The sequence below is a fragment of the Cygnus atratus genome, chromosome 1, assembly GCF_013377495.2.
Source record: "Cygnus atratus isolate AKBS03 ecotype Queensland, Australia chromosome 1, CAtr_DNAZoo_HiC_assembly, whole genome shotgun sequence".
NCBI lineage: Eukaryota > Metazoa > Chordata > Aves > Anseriformes > Anatidae > Cygnus > Cygnus atratus.
The window spans coordinates 151672695-151697286 of record NC_066362.1 but is presented as its reverse complement, the minus strand read 5'-3'; the positions used below and the strand labels follow the sequence as shown (position 1 = coordinate 151697286).

Sequence of the window (24592 nt, the reverse complement as noted above, 5' to 3'; positions counted from 1 at the left end):
GCTCCCTCTGTAGCAGACATAATCTCTTTATGAAGCTGCATCCCCAAATGGCACCCTGGGAGCAGGTGCCTTCAAACATGATGCAGACAAAGCAACAGATACAAGGATACCTGTTATTTGTGTCAGGTCCCAAACCGTACTGCTTAGAAAAGCTTAAAGGCAACTCTTTCATCCAAGTGTGTGTGTCTGTTTTATGTTCTTGGAGGGCTTTCACCACAAAGAAGACAAAAGGTGGCAAAAAAAGTGAAACATAAAATTTATAAACGGAGTTGCCAAGTCGATCTGTTTCTCAAAAACTGCCATTCCACCAGCCAGATTATTACAAAGGGTCACAAAGCACAGCTGGATCTGTGACTGGGGCTACTACTGGCATAGGTATGTTTGCATTCAGACCTCAGTTCAAAGCCGCCAGACAATGTTTGAGTCAATCACATCTTCGCTGCCAACTGGACACGTGGCATGGCAAGCGATGCGTGGGGGCTGAGCAACAGAGGGGGCTTGGGACGCTTTGGGCTGCAGCACTGGGATTGCTGGAGACCCAGCCCTGAGTCCCCTGTGGTAGTTCCCAGACCAACATCTCTAGGCCTGAAGCTCCTAGACATCCCGTGAAATACTATGGCATATCTGAAAATATATTATTTCTTTCAGAAAATTGTTGCTTCTCATGTAAAACGCTTTACTCAGTAACTGTCCAACTCTCACCCTGCTCAACAAACTCCTTCCAACCTCCTTCCTGGTACTATTTTAACCACATATCAGCTATGAACTTTCCAAAGCCAGCATCTGGCTCACACTGTTACTCACTGTTACTAACCTCAAACAGTCCTCACTGGACTGTTTTGCTCTATTCTTTTTGGACTAATTTCTAGCCCTCTCTGTATGTTATTTCACATTTTTTTCAGTTCCTGTATATTTTTTCATTCTACTTGATCCTGCTATTTTTTGCTGTTTGCTTTTTTTCTGCATAATTAACATATTAATCTTTTCAATTCAAATTTTAAGTTTTCTTTTTCCTCATAGTAAATTCTACAGAATTATTGCACTACTACTCCTTAACTGCAGTTCATGATGCTGTACTTGCCCACACTGAAGAGAAGGTAGCGTGTTGCTCAGCTCCCTTCCAGAACGAGTCAAGTAGTTTCCACAAAGGGCACACCTGACAGTTGTGTTTGCTGCGAGTTCATGCCAGGGCCATAGCAAGGGCAATGCCAGCACCCAGTCTGTCTCCAGCTGTAGCTCACCAGGATGTCTTGCATCCCCAAGCCCCAGAGGACACAATGATCCCTTCCCTCCAGTGCCATGAGTGATAAGAATATCACTCTAGATAGCTGTAACACAGTCATCTCATTATTTTGGGGCACTGTGAACTGCAAGATAATAAAAATCACTAAGTATGTCTTGGTGCCACAGGAGCACCACTAGAGGCTCAGAAAAAAGGGGACTAGTTTTTCTACTTCTCAGGGTAATCCACAAAGCCCATTTAAACCACATTTTTTTCCTAGAATACTTTGTCTTTTTGTTTGAGTGATGGACAATTAATTTTACAGTGTGCTTTGCTGTCTGCCAGGAAAAAGCCATGTAGCTTTCTCTGGATCTGAAATGCTATAATTGCAGGGCTATAACGAGACCATTTATTTGTAACACATACAAGCATAGCATGACTTTTTACCTGCGACTGCATGTATGCCTGCATCAAACTAAAAGAGCAGACTCTGGAGCATTTGTAAATATAGTGTGCTTTAGGTTCATTCTCCATCTGCCAGTATGGCTGCATCATAAATAAACTCAAAGAGCTTTGAAAGAGAATGTGATGGATTGCCATCATTCCAGGCTTGAGTTTTATAGCAAATACGGATTAGGTGTGTCTGAGGCCATGCTTGCAGAATGTAAGACTAGTAAGTTCATCTTAAAGGCAGTCTTACACCACCAGCTAGTGTAGACAGTGTAAAATCACATTCAATATTTATTGCAGTGCCAGTTCTATACACAATAAATCACCTCACTCAGTACCTTGTTTTCATTGAAATTAGCGATGACAACTCCAACGAAAAGGGTCAGTCCAATCATGCAGCCAAGGAATACAAAAACATGTATATAGATTCCATGGATCTGAATAGAAGAAAAACATGATTAATTGTCCAAACAAATCAAAGTATGTGCTATAGAATTCAAAGACTCTGCTGCTTTTCCTTACCGGCCCAACGCGATGAATAATAACATCTCTGACTTCCACCCAGCCTTTTAATGAAAGAACTTCGAATAGTGCCAGCATTGCATTCCCCACATTATCAAAATTAAAATTCCGAGGATTTGCCCTGAAATGAGTATACAAATAGGTGTAAACTCCTGAAATGAGGCTGTTCTTTCTATTTGTTATCTTTATACTTTATAGTCTACCATTTAAATACCTTGCAAAGTTGGTGTGAAAGACCAAAAAATATAAGAAAAGTTGTCTCAAGAAATAATAAAACAATAGCAGCAGTAATAAATATGACTAGCTTTATTTTTCTTGATCCCTATGTATGTTTTATATTGTTATTCATAATCTGATTCACAGTAATGAATCTATAACAGGTTGCTGCATCTTAGTGTTTTTGTCAATAAAGCAAAACACAGCATTCGTGAAAAAATGGATTTAATGCCACTGGCCAGATTCTCTTAAATTTACTTTAGGGAGATCAATCTCAAAGCCACATAAATGATTCAGACTTCTAAGTCAATGAGATAGTTTTGCAAATGTTATTCATAATTTCATTATCACCACAAACTGATGGTCTAAAACAAAACTTGCTAAGAGGAAATCACATCTTCTTGGCATTCCCATACCACGGGCTCTGACTTCATCTATCATTTGAGATTCAAGAGGATTTCTCCAGCTGAAAATTAAAAGTACCCACTATGGGCTAGGTTAGCACATTGCTCTGCCTCTGCAATCTCAGATGGATACTCCAAGGAGCTGAATTAATTTTCAAAAACTTATAAATGCAAATAGTTGGATTCCAGAAGAATTGTTGAGTATTGGGTGCTTCTGAAAGTCTAACCACTCAGTGAAAAAGAGAGCTCCCAGACGTTGATATATATTTGTTTTTATGTGGCCTTTACTATTGCCCTTTTTGTGGCCCTTACGTGTCATCAAGCTCTTGAAAATCTGGCCAGACATGGCCAACAGGTGGCATGAATGTCCTTGAGGTAAAATCTTTTCCTACAATAACAAAACATTCCCCAAAGTTTACAGTTATGCTGATGAAGACAGTTTTTGCTTATTTCTGGATCAAGCTGAAGTGGATTGAATTTGCTTACTCGAGGAAGAATTTTGTCTGAAGCATACAGAAACAAAGACTTCTGCAGATGTCAGAGTTTCACTGACTGTTTGAATCACAGCATATTATTTCATTACTGTAGGATGGCTCTGAATATACCATTGCTGGTGCTTTCTTTACCAATTTAGTCAATTAAAATAATTGTGGCTGTTAAGCTGATTTTGCAAAATGCCAATCAACTTAAAAATATAAACAATTAAAGAGAGTTTTTTGCTTGTTCAGGTCTTAGGAACTATTAAATGCACTGTATCAAAATATTAATCACAAATATAATATTAGGTCTTAAAGAATTATCACTGCACTGTTGTGCCAGATAGACCCCAAGCATTCCCTACATGGGACACAGGAAGCAGCTGGCAGCTGGCATAGCTGAGGGCCATAGAAGAGAAAGGTTGGTTTCAGGCATGACTTGTTCACTGGTTCTAGTGGCTATCTATAGGCACATTGATTTCCACTTCTTTTTCTTCCTAGCTTTTCCCATTTATTCTGAGGTTCTGGTGTTGAAGAATAGCTCCCAGAATGTCTTCATAACATCACTAAGCACACTGAAGTGACAATCTTGGTTCAAGCCAATTACTCCCACTGTAATAATAATCATATGTCTAATTCCTGAATTCACAAACTATGTTTTTTTTTTTTCTTTTTCTTTCTGCTTTATGAATAAAACAGCTGGCTAAGATTGGAAAACTTTCACATGCCTGGCTTATTACTAAATATACCAGAATTCTTACCCCCTTATTACCTATAATGGTAAGATTATTCTTACCCATTTTACTTATAATAAAAACACTCCATCAGCAGTCTAATGCCATGAGATTTGAGTTATACTCTACATCAATAGCTGAGATTTTGAAGAAAGACAGGCCAAGGTGTAGCAACTCACCAGACTCGTGGCACCCAAAATCCAGGCTTTTTCTCTCCAGGTCTTAGCTTTAAATTGAGATTTTTGGAAACACTTACATTTATTCTGAAGATGCCATGACAATCTTCCTATAGTAAAATAAACCATAGACTGAGATTAAATAACGGCCTGTGTGAGAGGCTATAATGCCAATATAAACAGCACATTTGCCATCACAGGGAACCAGTGTAAATGGAAATGATAGGTTTTTTTTACAGGCCTGGGATTAATAGCCATGGACCTTTACCCAAAGGAAAAATGCAGCTTAGAAAGGATTCAAAAGACTCTCCTCCTTCCAGGGTTAAGAGCGCTCTTCATTTTGCAAGCCCATCTAGCCTTTCACCTCTTTCCTACAGACCATTGCGTTCTTTAAGTAATGATGGTATTTCTCCAAATTAAGTAAGAAACACAGCTAACTTTCTGCATGGAACCAATAAAGCATTCCCAGTGCTTTTGATTTCCAGCAGCTAACCTATTTTTAGCCACTGATTTAGTAATGCAGAAGTCCCATATTCCATGGTTAATTCCATGTGACATACAGTCTTTTGCAAATAATATGGAATGAATTTCACAGCTTTTTCAGACAGTCCCCAATATCTGGACTTACTTTCCTTTTTGACATGAGAACCCAGCCTTACCCTCACTCTTTTCTTCCTTTATCATTTTTCCCTCCTTCATCCTGCTTCTGAAACAGAAAGTGCCCAAGATCTCCATTTCTCATATGATCGCTCTGATTGCCCCATTTGCTTTCCCCAGCAGGCAGAAATGGCACAGCATACTACTATTTTGAAACAGGAAAGCAGTTCTTACCCTAGAGATGATGTGAGGATCATTGCATTTAGCCAGTTTTCCAGCAAATAGCTGTACTCCAAAGCTTGCAAAAACAAGCATTAATGTCAGCAAAAGAATAGAAACCTGTAAAGATGAAGTTAGACTTGTCAAGCTCTCCTCCTGCAGAGTTGAGAAGGGGGGTCAAATCTTTCCGTGAAATGCAGGAAGAATCATTTTGTTACATAAACCTGGAGATAAGGCTTTCATAACGTTACTTCAGGTTCTTATCCAGTAACCAGGTGCTGTGTTATTATTATTATTAATATAGCATCTAAGAATTGTAGATAAGGATCAAAGCTTTCTTGCGCTCAGTGTACAACCTTGCTAAATTCTGCAGACATAAGAATTTCCATTCTCTTTATAAAGAACTCTCCAAGTACTTAAATATGTGCATTTTCTGCTTTGCTGAATCAGGCTTTACCATTTAATCTAAGTAAGCCATCGTTGGATACTTAATTCTACGATATCTACAATAAAGATATGCATGAGCAAGTTATGATGTAAATACCTTTAACAGGTTACAGCATCTATGAAATGCTAACTAGCTTTGTACTTTTTGTCATTGCTGTATTACTAACTGACTACAAATATCTTGTAGCTTGGCTTTTTGTAACAACCTGACCTAATACAGCATTCTGTTCCAGCACAAACTGCCTGGTGTTTAGGCTGATACACACCACTTAGGGAAAGATGGGTCCCAAGACAACAGATTAGGTTCTAAACAAGCAGTCAGAGACTCCATTATTATCATTACTTTTACTATAACTGCGAATTCATGAACATTTATAATAACGACATCATAATGAGATCCAGATCTATGATAAGCAACTGTATTGTCTCTGGTTGCCTTTCCAAAAAAAATGGAGTTATAGACCTTCAGCTCAGAGATCAGGTTAACTTTTTTCTTGAAGAGCTGCCATACCCTACTTCTCATCTTCCTTCCCCAGCCAGACCAGTGAAAAGGGGGTCGATTTCCTTTCAGTAGTCTTTCTATGTAATTATGGTCAAATATATGCTGAAAAAAGTATCATTTAAAAAATAATTATTACAGTAGCTTCATTCAGTATAAATGAAAATGAGTTATTTATATTCCTAATTTTTAACCTGTTCTGTGCTCATCTGTAGTGGTAGCTACAATGAGATGTAAACAGACAGTAATGGAGATTAAATAACATGAACGATATAGAGAAATGTTTATCTTATTACTCCTCTACATCTGTTTTTTAACAACAAGAAAAAAATAACCAAGACATACCAAAAAGATTTCTTTAAATCCACTAAACAGCTCTCGTACAACTTTCCTCATCTGAGGGACCAGTTTGAATATTCGAAGAGGTCGGAGGCAGCGGAGTACCATTAAGAGCTGAGCTCCGGATTTGGCAGGGACATTCTGAGGCATCCAGCACAGGAATATCAAACTCACCTTGAAAAGACAAAGCAGAAAAGGCAAAGAAGGACCAGGATTATAACGTTTTACCTGACATAAAACAGCAGAGAAGATCAATAAATGCTTCCCTTCCTTAAAGGGAAGATTAAGGGAAAAAAAGACTAATTTAGAAAGAGGACTCGGATCTCCTGTAGCCTGGCTGATTGTCCTAACTAATGGGCACCAGCCTCAGCCTCTGTCTTCGCCTTTGACTCAAAATCTATTTTATTCTTTTCAGCAGATGGAACAGTTCCAAAAGAAGAAATCAAATTGGTTGATTCAGAGGAGGGACATGAACTCTTTTCCTGGACCAGGGCGTATCATCTCTCCCTCCTCTTCTCATTTCAGAGACTCTGTCCTGAAATCGAGATATCCTCACCTTGAAAGTGTTAACAGTTTCCTCACCAATTCTTCCCACCACTTTGTTACAAGTATAGGTAGCATTGTCATTCTGTGGTTTTATCATATGAATGATATGCATTGCAAAGTGTGGCTATGTTTTGTAGCCTGAACAACCTCTGATAGGCAGTTATTTATTAGAAAGTCTGTTAATTACTTCTGATTTTTTAAAAAGTATTTATAAAGCCAGTGTTATTACAGGGGGATAGAGGTGAGAGTGTTACACACACGTAAGTGCACAAAAAATGGAGGATCAACCTGATACCACCAATATGATTTTAAATGTAGCACGATTTGTTAAAACAGTGGTAAGAGACAGCCACTCTTAACAAAACAAAAACATTTGCCAGTGCTTCCAACTTTCTTTCATATTGTTTTAAAATCACAGGCACATCTAGAATAACCAATGTACACTGCTTATTTTTTTTCTTCAAACGAACAGAGGGATTCAGAGGGATTTCAAGAGACTAATGCACTTACTGATTATGCATACTATAGTAGGAGCTTTGTGTAAGTATGCATATTTTTATTTATGGTAACAATGGAATCTTTGATACAAATTGATCGTGACAAATTTTATGCAGCACATCTGTCTGGTGGATTAATCTCTAAAAGATTTAATCTAAATCCATCAAAGCAATTTTACTTAGTAATTTCTTCAGTTATAAAATATTTCATACTGTATTATACCGAGCACTGGTTTTGACACATTCTCTGGTATTTATTGTCATATGTGAAGAGGAAATGGAACCCCTTCTCTTATATTTAAGAGGAATGCAAGAAATTTCTGGGGAACAATTTATTGAGAACAATTTCTAATAGGTATGCAATACAGAAAGACTGCTTTGTTTTCCTTCTGCTACAGCAACACCAGCAACAAGGATGTGTCCTTCTGTCAAATAGCAGAGGCTTTTGAAATATCTTTTATAAAGCAGAAGAACTGTCAAGAGGGGAGGAAGCAATGAATGACAAAGAAATAGATACGCAGATTCTCCTGCATAAAAATGCTAAAGCAAGGTCAGAGATCCTGAGCTTATGTTGGAATGAAATGAGATCTAATACTTAAAACAGATCAACAAATAAACACTTAAAAGGGACCATAAAATGTAAAACCTACACTGAGTTGCCAGACACTTATCAAACGCCTGTGTATTTTTAAATGTCTGAACAAATATTTGTATACATAACTGACAGTATTGCACATGAATACGGTTGTGTTTGCACACAAAGTACACTACTGCATTTGCAACAGGGTGCTGAGCCAAACCTTTTAACACTCCTAAACATTTATACATGCAAAGAGATCAAAATTAAGAATGCTACAGAAAACTCCCATAAATATAAAAACTTACAAGATATATGAATATGTCCATAACTCCTCCAAAGTCTCTAATGACAGCTGTTGGTGTAAAAAACAGGCCATCTGCCATAATCTTCAGATTAAGCTCAATGCTCATGAATATTACAAAAACATATTCAGCAATCTGAAAATCAAAGCAGAGAAGTTATAATTTAGCAAAAGCAGTGAAGAAACACAGGGTGGCTGTGCTTCATTAGAGGTAATATGATTCATTGTCAGTACCTGGAGTGTTGGAGCATGCATAACTCTTCTAAACGGGGACTCAAACATCATGGAAATGCAGGAGCATATAGTAACAATGATCATGACCCAGTCCAGGTAAGTAACCAAACCCAGCAAGTCACTGTGAAAAATACATAAGGATAACCAGTACAGAAAGGCTGAGTACTATGTCATTTGTGTTTTGTCTACACCACAGTTAAGCAATTCCCTATGAAAAGTAAATTAAACTGAGAAATGTCAAAGGTTTCACTATTTCACAAATATGTAGTAGAACTAGGGAAATTACAAACAACTAAAGAAAGAAGACTGATTAAAAAAATCCTCTTCCTTTTCATCTTCCTCCCCATACAAATCCACGGAGAGAAAAACCTTTCTGGGGAAAGAAGAGATATGCAATGTGCATGCACACATACACACACACATGCATGTGTGTGCTCACTTATATTGCAGGCTTATGTGACCAAGCAAAGTTACTTTTGTAGTGCTTACTAAAGCTGATGGTATTTGGTATTTTTCACAGCTCCAGTAACCGGATCTGTTTTAGAACTATAAAAAGAAGAAAAGATACAATCATTTACATTTTATTTTAGTCAGCATTACCATTATACCATGCATCCATCACCTCAACATAATTCACAACCAAAATCAAGGACACATTTTATATTGGCTTAATTTCAAATGTCTGTATAAGTTTTGTTTAATTCTACACAATTTTAGTCATATTATCAACATAGCTAGTATCACTTCATGGCCTACATGTACTTTCTCTAGTGACTGTTTAGCTGGCTAGTTTTTTAGGTCTTGCTTTTGTAATCAAGGACTTAATTTTCTCTTTCGCTTGGGGGTGACCTGCTACTGAATTTTATGTTCCAAAGTGCTTCCTCAGGAGTTCTTTCCTTTTACCTCAAAACCTATTGGACTTGACACAAAATTTCTTCCATAAGCCTCATTTCTTTTATTACTCATTTAGTCATTTCCTGATTAATATTTCTAGACTTTCCACATCTGATTTTTCCTGTGAAATTGTCTTGCTTCACCTACAATATCCAAACACCCATTAGGCAGCCTGAGAGGGTAAGAACTGCTCTGTATATAATAAGCATGTATCTAGGTGACATGAGTTAAGATCTTGCTCCAGCAATTATTCAGGCTTTTTATACAAAGCAGAATGGCTTCAGCAGGAGAAGCTGTAAGAATCCTATCCAAGAATTCTCCTCTGTCCCAGTGATTAAGGGCACTTTTTATATATCTTTCAAATCCTTGTAGCAAATCATGCAGAGAAAGGATCTGCACTGAGGAATCCTATATCCCATGTGAGGGCTCTAGCTATTGGGATGTGAAATTGCCATCACTTCCTCACTGAGCTTGAAGTGAAAAAAGGACTGACCTGACTTGAGGCATTACCACTAGAAGAGATTTCATGGTTATGGATTACAAGAATGTAAGATGCATACAAGGAGAACAAGTCATATCTTCCACAGACAGGCTCAGCCACTTGCACACTTCAGTATACAGAATATACTTGTTTTGGTGCCTTGTCACTGAACTCACTGATTTTTGTGACTTCTTAAGCTCATACCTCTTTCCCACTTTATATACAGTGGCATTCCTCAGCCTTTTTTACTAGAAAAAAAGTATGCATCTTATCAGTTTGAAAAGATCTCTAAGAATATCTTGCTTGGCAAGCTGCGTGTGGCAATGAAGAAAGTAGGCATGATTTAAACAAATAAATATTGTTTAACAAAATCATTTTTTTTCTCACGTAATTACAAGCATTTTAATTAAACTGTTGTTAATATAAACATCCCGTTACCTTTAGGCAGTCCACATTTCTAGCAGGCACTGACATGTATTTCAGATGTGTGTTTGCGTATTTTGTTTTGCTTTTTCAATTTGTAACTGCTTCACAGGCCAGTGGCTGCATGGGAGACCTAGGCACTTAACTTCAAGGATGTCCTTCTATGTAAGTGGCAGAACGCTTAAATATAGGTATTGTAAAGCTGAGTATCTAACCTTCCTGTTCTACCTAAAAGTAATTTGTTGAAGGGCACAGAGAAAATCAGACCTGAAAAACAGACCTTCCAAGTGCCAAGTTCATGGCCTTGAACTATCTTGTCTCACACTTTGTTGGTAAGATGACGTACATTAACCCCTTTAGGGTGATGTGCACCCTAAACAAGGGTGCTAGCCATAGACAGAAGTTTAAAAGAAGAGTTGTAAGATGGCTTTATATCATGCTACTTGTATACCTATTCCTTCCACACTCACATACACCTACAGCTTAGGTACTGAGTCTGCATGGTTTTCAGCTGGTCTCTGCTTTTCTGCTTTTATCTCCCACAGCTGAACACCTCCCTCATCCCATTCTCAGTCTCTAGTTATGGGCTAAGGAGTCTTCAGGTGAGCACAGGTGGGATTCATTTATCTTCACTTTTTTCTACTCTGTGAATAACTGTTGGTGTTACTTCTTGCCTCATGATGAGGACAGGAACGGAACAGCAAATTGGTTCACCAAGGCCTAAAAATGGCAGTATAAAACACTACCCTGCAGTTTCCCCACAGTCTTGTCTCAGCTCTGCATTGCAGACTGCTCAAGTGTGTTTACCCTTACATAGCATTTTACTGTTCCTGTCCTCCAGAGCAAGGCTACCCCAAGGGCAACTGGCTGCCAGCTGTTGTTGTGACCATATGGTAGGCAGTTTCCCTTTCAAAAGAAAAGTTATGCCTAGGTTTTGGAGAACGTGAAAGAAAGCAAATACTCGTCTGACCCAACTGTTGATATGAAATAAACTTACGCGTTAAAGCGAGCTCGTACAACAACTCGGCAGAAATTCCTGAATCTGTGCTCACGACCAACAATGAAAAGTGGTTTGTCGAAATATGGATGATTCTCTCGAAGCTCCTCTTCTTGGACTTTCCTTTTAAAATACAGAATGTGAATTACTAAGTGATATGCATTATACCTGGCAAAAATATTCTTCTTATTTCATCAATACTTTTTCCTTCATATAGAGAATACTTAATGCAGAAAAGTGTGCACTTAGACTGTTGATTTTTAAATACCTTTTCATTTCAGCTTGTTCTTTTTTTTCTTGGATCATTTTTATCTCACTGTCTTCTCTCTGTGCATTTCTGTATCTCACTGTGTTGGAGTGCTAGAAAGAAAATGATCCCTTTTAAATGAGGTTCATGGGTTGTTGTTTTTTAATGTTTCAGATGAAAGTAAGATATGGTATTTTACATAGAAATATTCAGATGAAAAATCTTTCTTTCCGAATGCACAGCACATCAACTCAGCCAATCATCTTGTACAGTATTTTCTAACTACAGAACAAGGTTGTTTTTATTTTCAGCAAGGTTCATTTCAGTTTTAATTTCATGTGAGAAGTCCTGCAACTGTTAACGTTAAAAGCAAAGGTCATGGAAGCACAGTTGGTGTGTCTGAACTAGAATGAATACCATCAAAGCTACCAAGGACAACAGTTGGGAAAGATAAGGCTTTAGCCACACTTTTGTTTTCTAGAGCCTGCTACACCAATGAGGAGACTCGGGGGAGACCTTATTGCACTCTACAACTACCTGAAAGGAAGTTGTGGGGAGCTGGGGGGTCAGCCTCTTCTTGCAGATAACTAGCCGTAAGACTAGAGGGAATGGCCTCAAGTTGCACCAGGGGAAGTTCAGGTTGGAAATTAGGAGACATTTCTTCTCACAAGGAGTTTGTAGGCATTGGAATGGGTTGCCCAGGGAGGTGGTGAAGTCACCGTCCCTGGCAGTGTTTAAGAAAAGGTTGGACGTGATGCTTAGGGACATGGTCTAGTGGGTGATATTGGTGGTAGGGGGATGGTTGGACCAGGTGATCCTTTTCCAACCTTAATGATTCTGTCATTCTCTGATTAACTGCTGGGCAAAACAAAGAAAGACAGCAAGTTGTGCACAACATCCAGGTAGTGACCACACAGACACACGGAAGGGGGAGGCTGAGTGAAGATGGTTGTCTAAGCTCATCCAATGGAGGGTACAATATTACTGCTCAGAGTTAGATGATTCTTTGGATCACTTCTGGAGTGGTAATGTTGGGTGTCCTTACTATCGGACACAGGCAAAGCCACACCCTGCTTTAAAATATTACATACCTACACCTTTCTACCACCATGCGGAGTAAGTCAACAATTACTTCTTAGGCAGTTGTTTCTAAGTATGAAAATGGCTGTCATAGTTTGCAAATGGAGGGACAAAAATCTCCCCTTGACATAGTCACAGAGATCCACATAATATCAATATGAATTTGCAGGAGTGAAGATGCACTTAACTGCGTGAAACTATACCACAGTGAAATCCGTGATTACCATTCTCCCTTTTAGTCTTTGTCCTTTTGTCTGACAGTTCATGTGTTTGAAAAATATTGTTAAGCTTTCACTGGGAATTTTGAAGTGTTGTTTTGCCACCCTGAGTTATTTGTGTAATTCTAGAGTAAGGCCTTTTAAAGTGTCCCGCATAGCAATTTTTGTGTTCCTAATGTAGTGTCTACAGCTTCAGCAAATCTATCTCAGCAAGTGCTCCAAAACCAGTAAGCCTATCAGTGATAAAACCATCGCAATTATTTTGAGGATAATTTAAATGCAATTACAGTATTTGTTTTGTGATTTCAAGATTTCAAAAGACAGACTGTAAGCAAGATCACAGATAAAAAATTAGCCTTACACAAGCATTTACTATCTAGTACATATTCATATTTCCTATATTCCCAAGTTGAAACCATCTCTTCTGTGAGGACTTACATCTTGAGTCAACGTTTCAAGAGACTTTCCTCTACTGATTCGCTGGCTGTTGGAACCATGTCTTAGTGACCTGAAACAATCATAATCAATTTAACGATATATCTCAAGATGAAACTTTGACCTTTATAGGATAGCCATTATAAAGTACTGTTCTCCAGCCATAAAATATCTCATATTCTTATCATTTTTTTCTTGCCAACATCAGAAGCTTATATGTACTTCAATTGTTTTCAATCTGGTCTAACACAAGCCAATTTATTTCCTTCTGATCTTTAAATTGATAGCTTTGTTGTCAGCAAAGGAAATGACATTTGAAATAAAAAGGCATTTTTTCCATTTATACACTACAATGAATTTCATTACATTTACAGTGAAGAATGTAGAATTCAGCTCTCTGTACATGTAATTAATTTCATTTTTACACATGCCAGGTATTGCTCAAATTTAACTCTGTTCATCACCCTCATGTTAAGAACATTTTTAAACCATTCTGTCTGTTTTTACCTGCGTTCTTGTCGTATATGATGCTGGACACTAAGTATTGACCTTTCCTTTGCAGGCTGCCCCTCAAAGGACCCACTCAGCATGCGTTGTCTAGTGCAGGCCCTATGAAGAAATATGTTGATGATGGCATAGAATTTTCAGCATAAATGATAATTTCTGAGGTAGTGCATTCAGACAAGTCAGATTGGCTTTCTGGGAAGCAAGAGTGTGGTTTAACAGACAAAAACAATAAAACAGCAACAGATTTTCCATGAAAATATATTATTTCCAAGGTAATGACTCCCACTCTGCATCATAACCAGTCATTTGGTGAACCTTTTCCGTGTTTTAGCAAGGCTTATCTTTGAAGTATTTTTTCAGTTTTCTGTAGAATTTATGTTCCCTCAATACTTAATTCTTTAAGTGTGCAAAGGGTCAAGCAATGCATCAATAAGCAGTAATACCAGCTTCTCAGCAACAGGGACGGGGAAAGTACAAGTGCAGCTGTCATTTTTGGGTACTTTCCTTCCAGGGCTGTACAAAGCAAAATATTTATGTCCATGCTCCAGACTTACAGCATATCTTTGAGTGGTCTTCTGTAACTGGGACCAAATATGGTTTGAGATGAAACACCGCACACTGCTGACATCCTGTAATATGCAATATCTACTTTCCAGGAAGGCATTGAACTTGCAGCATTTTCCTGCTTTTTTTTTTTTTTTTTTTTTTTTTTCTCACTTGTTTGCTCATTTGTTTCCTTTTGCTTTTAGTGAATTTTGGCAACCACATATTGTACACTATTTTGTCAGAAATTAGTACTTAATTCAGAGATTTGGTTAGTAAGTGTGCTTTAGCTAAACAGAGCATCCATATCCTTCTTTCACTAGATAGATTTGCTTAAGAAAAAGAGAGGTTTCCATTAAAAGAGAGTTGACAGAACTCCTCTGATAGCTGAGAAATGGAATTTCAACCTTAGAAAAATATTTTCACTTTCCAAGGGTATTGCAATTCTAAGTTGACACAGTGCATGACTTATTGCTCATTCTGTGCTATGCAAACGATTATTCAGAGAAACTCACACAAGACCCAGCTGGTGATATTTCATACTTTCTAATGAATTGAATCTCCTTTTTTTTTTTTTAAAACATAAAAAACCTACATGCTGTTGGAGGGACCACTCTATTCACCACTCTACTCTACCTACGGTTGGATAAATGCTATTCTTGACAGCACGGCATCATCATGCTTGATGGCAAAAGGCTTCCTGACTGTGTACTTTCCCCACTATGACTCTGTTTTTCACTCTTCTCTGGTAGTTCTCCTTCTTTTTAATTAAAACACATAAATAATAGGAGTATGGATCCAAAGTGAGATCTGGAAGAAAAATGAGAAGCTTAGAATGCTTGTCAGTGCCATCACCTTCAATCACACTGTCATGCTAGAAAAATACTTTGTGCTACACTTGTTAGAGAGTTTTGTATTCTCATTGTCATCCCTGCCTTGCTGTTTCAGCATTTCTTCTACCAGTTGTTAGAATAATTATTATTTTCCTTGGGTTACAGAAGAGGATTTCGGAAGAATTGATAGAATCAACTGAGCAGAAGGAACCTCAAGGGTTCGACTAATTTATCATCTCTCTCAAAGCAGGATGGATGGTATCTACAGTGCTTTGGGCAGATGTTTGGCTAACTTGCTTTGCAATACCTGCAGTGTTGGAGCCTTCACAGCCCACTAGCCCAATGTCACCACAGTGCTATTTATCACAGAGATCTATAACATGGTGGGTCTATTACTTGGCACTAAAAACATAAATCAGAGTAACTTCTTTCCAATGGATATATGCATCCCGGTATTTCTTTCTGTTTGTGTTTGCAGGAGGCAGGTGAAATCCCATGATGTCATATGCTCGTGGAGATTTAAGAAGGTAGCGACTAAATCTGGATTTTGTGCCTCATGACAATCATCATCATCTGAACTTAACTAGATTATTTGTTCTGAGAAATGCACAGTATCAAAGCCTGGCAGTTAGGAAGAAAGAAATCACACACTTAAGAGAAAATGCAAATTATATGTAGAGAAACTTCTCGTAAGTGATTTAAAACTGATAAACATGAGGACTAGACAGCAAAAGCTTCAGGAGGTTTGACAAGGAAATGTGCAACGTTTCACACCTTGTGCAGAATACCTCCATGCATCCATGAAGGCTGTGGAGTGACGGGCTGAGGAAAAGGATCTGGGAGTCACACTGTGCACTGTATCTAGCTGGGATGGAGCTAACTGGATGGTAAGTTGAATATGTTCCTACCATGAATAAGGCGAACTACCTACTATATTGCAGAGGAGTGTAGTCAGCAGATGGAGGGAAGTTATTATCCCTCCTTTACTTTGAGCTGGAGAGGCTGCACCTGGGGTACTGTTCTGGGTACTCCAAGAGGGATGCTGAAACACTGGAGCATGTACACTGGGGTTACCCAGTTGGCAGGTGGCCTACAATACAGGGAGAAATACTGCCAGAGAAAGTTGAGGGAGTTGGGCTTCTTTATATTGGTGAAGAGGATGTTAAAGCGTGGAGCTAAGCTCTTGTTAATGCGAGACGACAGAAAAGTCAGCACTGGCCAGAAACTGTGGCTTGCGGGGTTCACACTGGACATAGGGAAAACCTTTCTCAAGAGTAGGGTAATGCAGTACTGGAACCAGAGAAGGTGGAAAATGCACAGCTGACCAGATCCAAGGTTAGCAGTAGACCTACTTCAAGTGGGCAGTTAGACAACATAACTTTAAAGTTCCTTTCCAACCAATATGTCTGTGTTTTTCTGATAAACAAACTAATGATAAATGTTTGCTCAGACCCTTATGAGAGGAGATGTATGATATCACTGTATTACTGTCCAGAGAGAATTTATTCATAGATTAACTTTGTAACTTTCCTAGAAGCACACTCAATCTCATTTCTTGCATACTCCAATATCCAGAAAAAAAAAATCACTGTATTTTAATGAAATATTTGTATGAACACAGCCTGAATTAAATATCTTCTAGCATATTAGCAACTTAGTAGAACTGGATATTTAATTCAAGCAATTCTTTGTTTTTCTTCCCCCCAGAAGCACTCATGGCAGTTTCAGTTTTGGATATATGATAAATGCACTTCAGTGAATTAGCTGTTTGTGAAACTTAAGCACTTAGGCATGAGTTGTGTTATTCCCTCAGGCCCAGTAAAAGCATCAGACAAACTTTGACCAGAACAGTGAAAATCCTGTTGCAGATGCCTAGCACCAGTTTACAGTTTCACTATAGCATCAGCTATAATGGAAAGCAAATTAAAAGCTACTCATTTTAAAAATGCTGGTTTCCAAACCTGTCACAATATATTTTATAATAAACTGAATTTTAGTGATTTTAGTGAGTTTGATTGCCTTATCAACAGACCATAGAACTTTCAAATTATTCCTTGTGTTTTAGAAAACATGGGCATAAGCCCTTACATGAGAGTGACTGATCACTGGCACAGGTTTCCCAGAGAGGTTGTGGAGTCTCCCTCCTCAGAGATCTTCAAAAGCCAGATGGACATGGTCCTGGGAAAACAGCTTTTCGTTGGTCTTGTTTGAGCACAGGGCCTGGGGGGCTTGATAGGTAGGATGTCCTCCAGAGGTCCCTTCCAACTTCAACCATTCTATGATTCTATGAAGTATGGTTTAATAGACACCAGAATCATGTTCTGCACTATGGATACTTTGATTATATTTTGGCCTATGTGAGACTACTGTTAATTTGCTCAATTTCCCCACCATTCTACATCATTCACGACTTATCCCCAGCACCAGAGAGAACAGATTACTTTATAGACAAGATTTTGACTGGATCTTCTCCACCTTCACCACTTCAAAAAGCCAGTGGGAACAATCAAGGACTAGACACTCATTTTTAGATGATAAACCCACAAGGAATGAAGGTCAAAAGAACTGTATGCACAGAACTTGCTTTTAAGATAAAAAGCAGTGAACATAGCAAGAAAGAGTGGTAAAACATGGGAAACACTGAAGATACACAGAAGGAATGAAATTTGCTAGAAGCAGTGGCTATTGCTGCTGAGGAAAACACATCTTAATTTTTGGGAAAAATGGAGCTGGTTGTAATTCATACTAAATGTGATCTTGCTTTGAAAAAGTTATGCTAACTGCCGATAACTCACTTTTATATTCCTTCATTTTCCTCAGAAAGGTGAAGCTCTTGATTTATGTGAAGAATCAGGCTGCTCTGTGCTCTGATAATGGCAAAGGTGATGCAAGTCACTGGTCAGAGTCAAGGTACTCAGGACAGTAGCTGCCACATCCTTGACTCTGCTCCCAGGACTAACTGCACCAAGACCTCAAGAGGAAAAAGTGAAGGCTGGTTTCCAAGCAAGGCTCTTCAGAAAATAGGTGGTTCACCTGAAATAGAGTAAGAAACTTAGAGGATAATGAAAAGACCCAAGGTAGCCTCTACTTTGAGGGACTAGCAGTCCATTTTGTTGCATAATGTAACAATAGATGAGCAGGTGAGACACCTAGAATTGAATGTAAGAACTGTAACTCTGCATGGTTAGGACAGTTTATGCCCTTCTTCTTCCTCTTGGGGGAAGAAGATGTCAAACAACAGTTCAGTGTTTCACACAAAGAGAAAAACAAAGTTTGGATAGAGGAAGATGCACAAGAAAGGGGTAACCGTACCTGTTTTCCTCCTGCTTGGTTGGTTATGTTGAAAAAGTTAGAATTTGATTAAAATGCAATTTTGCAAGGTTTAAAAACTAAGGGGAAAAAGGTAAGAGGTGGGCTTAAGCCAGAACAGACTTAAAATGCTCTTTTTAGTACAGCAATTTGGTCAAGCTGAAGTTGCCTGTGGGCAGCTTTACCTTGAAGAGGCATTGCTCTAGATAAATGATACTTAATTCAGGTAGACAAAAACTAAAAAGACGTTTAGAAGGAATCTTTTCAGAAGGGATGTCTTGAATTTTCTCTTATTGTTTTTGGCATAAATGTCATTTCTTCTTTTGTCAGATATTCAGAATGGCTGAGATTCGGAGTATATAGCTTTTATGATGAAAGTAAAAATAAGAAAAAGAATCTCCCATCTCTTGCACATTTGGGTTTTCCTGTGTTCCTAGAGCTGAATCCAAATTTTCAGGTGTAAAGATTATCCTTTTTTTAATCACTTCTTTTTCTGTTTGTAAAGCTCCCTTCCACTATTATCATGGAAAAACTGGCAGTGCTCAGCACCAGCATGCCCATCACTGGCAATGCTCTCTACCAGCATGCCCACCAAATAGATACACCATGAACACAACCTTTTTATGCTGGAACATGCAGTGGAGATGTCACAGTTCAAAGCCTACTTAACAATTCTGAGGCATAAATACATATATTCTGAGGATATGAATATATCATTGTTCCATTTCCTCAGGAGGAGATTAAAGACTGTCTCTTTGTAAGTGACTTACATGCAGCCCTATAAAGCACTGGAGGACATATGATCCCACATTTTGCTTACTTGACAGAAGTTCTCTCCTTTTCTCTGTGTTCCTCAAAAATTCATCAATCATGACACAGGAAGTAGATGGGAAAGCACATTAAATGTACATTAAATTATCAATTTAAATAGATTAAAATAAATTAATAATTTAACTAATTATTAGATTAAAACTTTCTTCTTCTGCCTCTGAATCTTTTCTTCAGAGGAATTCAGAGATGAATTGATGAGAAGTCCTCCTTGATACATAGATTTGGCAGAAGTCAGGCTCTAAAGGACCAAGAGGAAGTCAGTGGGATTGAAATTGGAGGGACTGATTTCTGATTCTGTCCTGGTACCTCTGAAAACCTTGTGAAGTTCAAACAAAGGTTCATTTGGATTCTCCTCCCACTCTGCTTCAGACTTCTCCTGAAAAGGAGGAAGTTCGGGGCTGATGGAAGAACTCACCAGAAATTGAGCCCCTACAGATGTGACAGTTTAAATAAACAATATATATGTATATATAAAGTGACGTATTCTCTCTGTCCATGTTTTCTCTGTGGAATAGTGTAAGGAAAATGCCAAAGAAACTGAAATTTGTGTAACCCTAGAGGCATCAATAACATTTTGATAATATAATAATATAATATATAACATAATAGCAAAGAATATATATAAAAATATATATAACATAATAGCAAAGAATATAGCAAAGAATTTTATTATGAATTCTTTACTGAAACACTGCCATGAAGTGTTTCAGTAAAACCATATTTTTAAAGGTTTTTGATTAAGACAAAGAAACAGGTATTTACCCATCCGTAACAGCGATGCCCATAAAATCAAAGTATATTCACGGACTTCAAATGCTTATAAAAAGAGCCCTAAGTTTTCTTAAAAATGAATACTTATGGCCTTTCAGTTATATTTCTTGTTAATATTTTGACAAAGAACATTCACTTGAATTTGTAATTGTTTGTGTTTTCATTACAATGGGTTTCAAGATAGATAAAGTTGCACATTAATTTCTACAGTTCTCTGTGTGCTGTATTCTTATAGAATATTAAAAGAACTAAAGAGCTGTAATATTTCTCAAATAGCATGTAAGTATAAGGCATTTTTCAAGCAACTTCACAATTCAGAACTCACACTGAATTCTTAGTGCACTGCTTCCCATAAAACACTGCCATACTTCATCTAATCCCACAACTGTACTTCTCAAATCAGTTATTCATGCTTATACCGATTATTTCCCTGGGACAAGTCATTTCCCAGCCACAGCATTCTAGAAATGAACCTGCTTTGGTGACAATGTAAATATAAAATATGAATGATCTATAATTTGTTGACATTGCTAATACATATTGTATCAATGATAATCATTCTAATGTGAAACAGACAGTGGCATGAAAAACTGCAGCATGGCATTACACAGACAATAGCTTTAAACTTGGGTCTTAGAGACTTGGGACTGCATTATTTCCTTACAGTACTGAGTATTTACTTTTTATGGAATACCAAAGTGAGTGATTATTATTAAAACATTCAGGGATATCTTCTACAGAAGTCACAGTTTTAAAGTCTTTTTCATTGTATGTCTCCTACTTGGAATACAATTATCTGAAGTCTATGCTTTCAAGTGCACAAAGCCTATGAATATTTATTTGCATGTCTACACAAGAACTAGGTTGGAATTCTTTAGGCAAAGTAGCATTGCCTCTGAAGAGATATGTTTGGGTTAATTTTGAAGGAAGAAGTGAAAGGAACTGAAACACAATCCTTCTACATAGCACAGAGTTCAAATACATGTTGAACATGTACATCTCTCTCTTCTTGCTGTTCAAACACATAATATACCCAAAGAGCAATTTATCTTTGATAATGAAGACAACACATGTACTACAAAGGGACAGGTTATCATAAATATTGTACATGCAGTAATATTAATGAAAAGCAAAGTTAGGAGAAATCAGTTGACATTCAATATAACACCAAATCACTGCTGATTCCTACCTTAAAATTTTATTGATTGCTGTCTCTTTTTCAAGAAGATTTCTTGCTCTGATGCTGAAAACAGATTTACGGAGCTATAAAATTAAGAAAAAATGTATTTTTTAATTGCCATGAAACAGCATGCACATTGACAGACCAATGAAACATCGTGCTGAGTGTATATAAAATTAAACACATAATGTTGTCTGTCATACAGATATTTTTCACAGTCTGTGGCACTAGTGTTTTTTTTACAGGAAAATGGTAGAGGAAAAAGATCAAAATGGTCATGCAGGGCAAATTTCTTGAGGAATGTGTAAAGTCCTAGCCTTATCTTGCAGCTTTTGGCCTTCCTATCGCAATCCTTAGCTGGCTCTGGGTGCAAAGAAGCAGATAGTTTTGCTGATTAGCATTAATATTATTCCCGTTATTATATTTTCTTCCCAAGTTGGCCAAGTCACAACTTTGTCTTAATCCTTACTAAGCTTCCCCCTGACTGCCTCTGGTCATGATCAGCATTTTAAGCATGTACTTGCGAACATTGTTTGGGAATTCCTGGACGTTAAACGAAAGGACTGGGCTACAAGAAAAGCAAACAATTCCTGAGAAAGTGGTAACAAACATGGCAAATCAAAGAACAAATCACAGCTGAAGAATTTAGCTGAAGAATTGGACCTGTGATGACCAGAAAGCCTCTAGTACCTTATAAGACGTAATTCTGTCAACTGTTTGGAGATTATCATCTTGAAACATACGTTTGAGACAGATATTAGGAGCTTCTAGCAATATGTGCTCTTTTTAAATAAATCAGTCTGAAATGGAACCTTTAAGCACATTTCTTTAAAACTGTTTATTATAACTATTTGATTTATTTAATTTGTGCATGTCTGACTTAAGGATGTAAGTATTACTTACAGAAGTATTACTTACAGATTTCTAAAAAGATACCACAAATCCAGAGTCATTCAACAAACAATTTTGCTACAACTTCTCTCGAGACTTAGATCGACTCTGATTCATGGTAGGATGTCCACTGTGGAGAAAAATAGAAGCCTAAAAATTACCTTAAAACTTGTTACTTATTCTGGCTGTCCTTAATATAATGGCTACTGCTTTTTAAGTCACACTTGTAACAGCAAACTACAATCTCTTTCCTAAAAATTGCCTTTTTAAGTGATCCCTTTCACCCTTCTAAAGTCCTAACTCATCTCTGTATAGACCGTGGAAGTAAGAACACGGATGAATTGAAAATACCACTATTCTTGGAATTCTAGGGTTTTCTTAAAAAAATCTTGCAGCTTGAAAACTGAAAAAGGGTATGGAACACTTCAGAATGTAGTTTGGAAAATAAGATATTGGCATGTCAGGAACTATTCCAAAAATACTAACAGCACTGTTAGTATAGTATAACTAACATAATATGTTAGTATAATATAGCACATAATAAAAAATTGTTCTGTTACCTGGATATTGTTAACAGCAAGATAAACTGAAAATCACAGTATGATATAAACCAGTTAAATGTTTTGTAGGAGTAAATATTTTATATATCAAATCATATTTCAGTATGTTTAAACTTATTTACAGTACCTCAGCATGGTACCTTACTATGGATTTACATATAACTCGTACTGGTGAAAGCAATGGCAACTCTTTCACATCTTTTTTTCTTCTAATGTCAGCAATTAGGAGCTGAAATTCCAGATGATTAATTTTTTCCTGTATACAGATTGGGGAAAAAAATTCCAAACCTCAGGAGTACCTATGCTTTTGCAATATTAGTTTTTTTGTTTTGGTTTGTTTTGGTTTGGTTTTTGTTTGTTTGATTGTTTGTTTTAGGACTTAACTAGAAATCTTAAACTTAAGGGAATAATGAAGGGGGAAAAACAGCTTTTTTGATTCAGTTGTTTTTTCTGTTATAGATAATTTTCTTAGAATAATTAAAACTGCATCAAACATCAGGGAAAAAAAGAGTACTGCTTACTAGTGTAATCCATTTATTTTTAATGTCAATTACTTGCTTGTTGACGTGTCTTAGAAATGTAAAGTATTTCAAATAGTGAAAGCATTAATTTCCTTCCAAATCCAGTTTTTGTTCATCCAATTTCAGAGAAAAGCTGAGTCAAATCATTTTTCCTGAAAATTTCTACAGCTCCCTATCTGCTATAGACCACTTATTTTAGGTGTTTAAAACAGATATCAAAACACCTTGGCATTAAGCGTGTGGCCCAAGAAGGAAATTTCACCCAGGCTGTCAACAAGGGAAGGTGCCCAGGAAAAGTGGGAGTTTATAGGGAGGCTGGGCATATGTACAGATACATTTAGTGCCTCCCCAGGCCATCTAGTGCCAGCGAGTAAGAACAGCTGAAGAAAAGCTGCTAACATGTCTAGGCCAAGGATTACATACATCTGGCACATTCAGCTTCTGGGGACTGCTGAATCCTCTCTCTGGACAGTGCAGTTAACAAAGAAGGACTAGATGTGAAACTAACTCCTGAAGAAGTATGTACTTGGGCATTAACTGGTCTGAGCATACCCGATGGATTGAGTTTTAGGTGAAGGTCTGAAGGTTTGTTATCACCCTGTCCACCTCTCCATTGTGATAGAATTTAGACTGGAGCCAGGTATCCCGTTGCTTAATCCAGGAGTACATGAACATGAACAAGGTCCTACACCTTGGTGCCTAGGGATCTCAGTGGTCCAAAATGGAACTGATAATACATACAGCTCAGGAATGTCCAAGGATTACACCTTTTGAAGATTATGGTCCTCACTGCTCTTAAGACTTAGGAGTCCTTGCTTCAGCCAGAAGAAGCAATACAAGACAGTATTTTTAGATGTGTACAAATGATCCATTTATTATATTTAAAGGATTCAGTAGTCAGTCAAATAGCAACATGTTTAAGAAAATCAAACATTATTGTAGATTTTTAAAATGTGCCCTTATTTCTATATAAGATAAAGAGACCAAACTGCTTCCCATTTAATTTCCCAAATTTGCATAGCACACCAAGCAAATGCAATAGTACTGTAAAAACAGCAAATGGGGCTGATGATCACTATTTTGTTTAATAATGCCTGGATACAGCATGCTGGTGTAGGAGGCTGGCAATTAAAAACTTGTGGTACCTGCCGAGTTCTTCAATGTTGCAGAGGAAATTACTAGCAGTGCTAATGTGGAAAACACATTACTTGATCAGATGATACAAAATTAAATAAGTATACAATACTCTACTGAGGTTATTTTATTGTCTATCCGTGTAGCCTGCTGATTTTTTTATTATAGATTGTGATGTACTGAGGATACCCTCAGTGTATCATTATTAACCATTATTTATTTATTCACTTATTTATACAGGCTATAAGTACACTTAGTGCATAAATAACAATGCCATA

The 24592-nt window shown here is 37.4% G+C and overlaps 1 protein-coding gene across 2 annotated transcripts in view; it reads right to left on the bottom strand.

Moving 5' to 3' along the window:
- The window catches only part of NALCN (sodium leak channel, non-selective), a 224888-nt gene that overhangs the window by 19107 nt on the left and 181189 nt on the right, over positions 1-24592 (bottom strand). For both annotated transcript variants that reach the window (XM_035557055.2, XM_035557056.2), the window contains 13 exons: positions 21218-21291; positions 13742-13843; positions 13238-13307; positions 11523-11614; positions 11255-11377; positions 8949-9005; positions 8460-8580; positions 8230-8361; positions 6308-6475; positions 5032-5136; positions 4204-4310; positions 2195-2315; positions 2011-2109 (listed from right to left, as the gene is read on the bottom strand). In XM_035557055.2, coding sequence (XP_035412948.1) covers positions 2011-2109; positions 2195-2315; positions 4204-4310; positions 5032-5136; positions 6308-6475; positions 8230-8361; positions 8460-8580; positions 8949-9005; positions 11255-11377; positions 11523-11614; positions 13238-13307; positions 13742-13843; positions 21218-21291 — 1371 coding nt within the window. The remainder of the gene's footprint in view (positions 1-2010; positions 2110-2194; positions 2316-4203; positions 4311-5031; positions 5137-6307; positions 6476-8229; positions 8362-8459; positions 8581-8948; positions 9006-11254; positions 11378-11522; positions 11615-13237; positions 13308-13741; positions 13844-21217; positions 21292-24592) is intronic.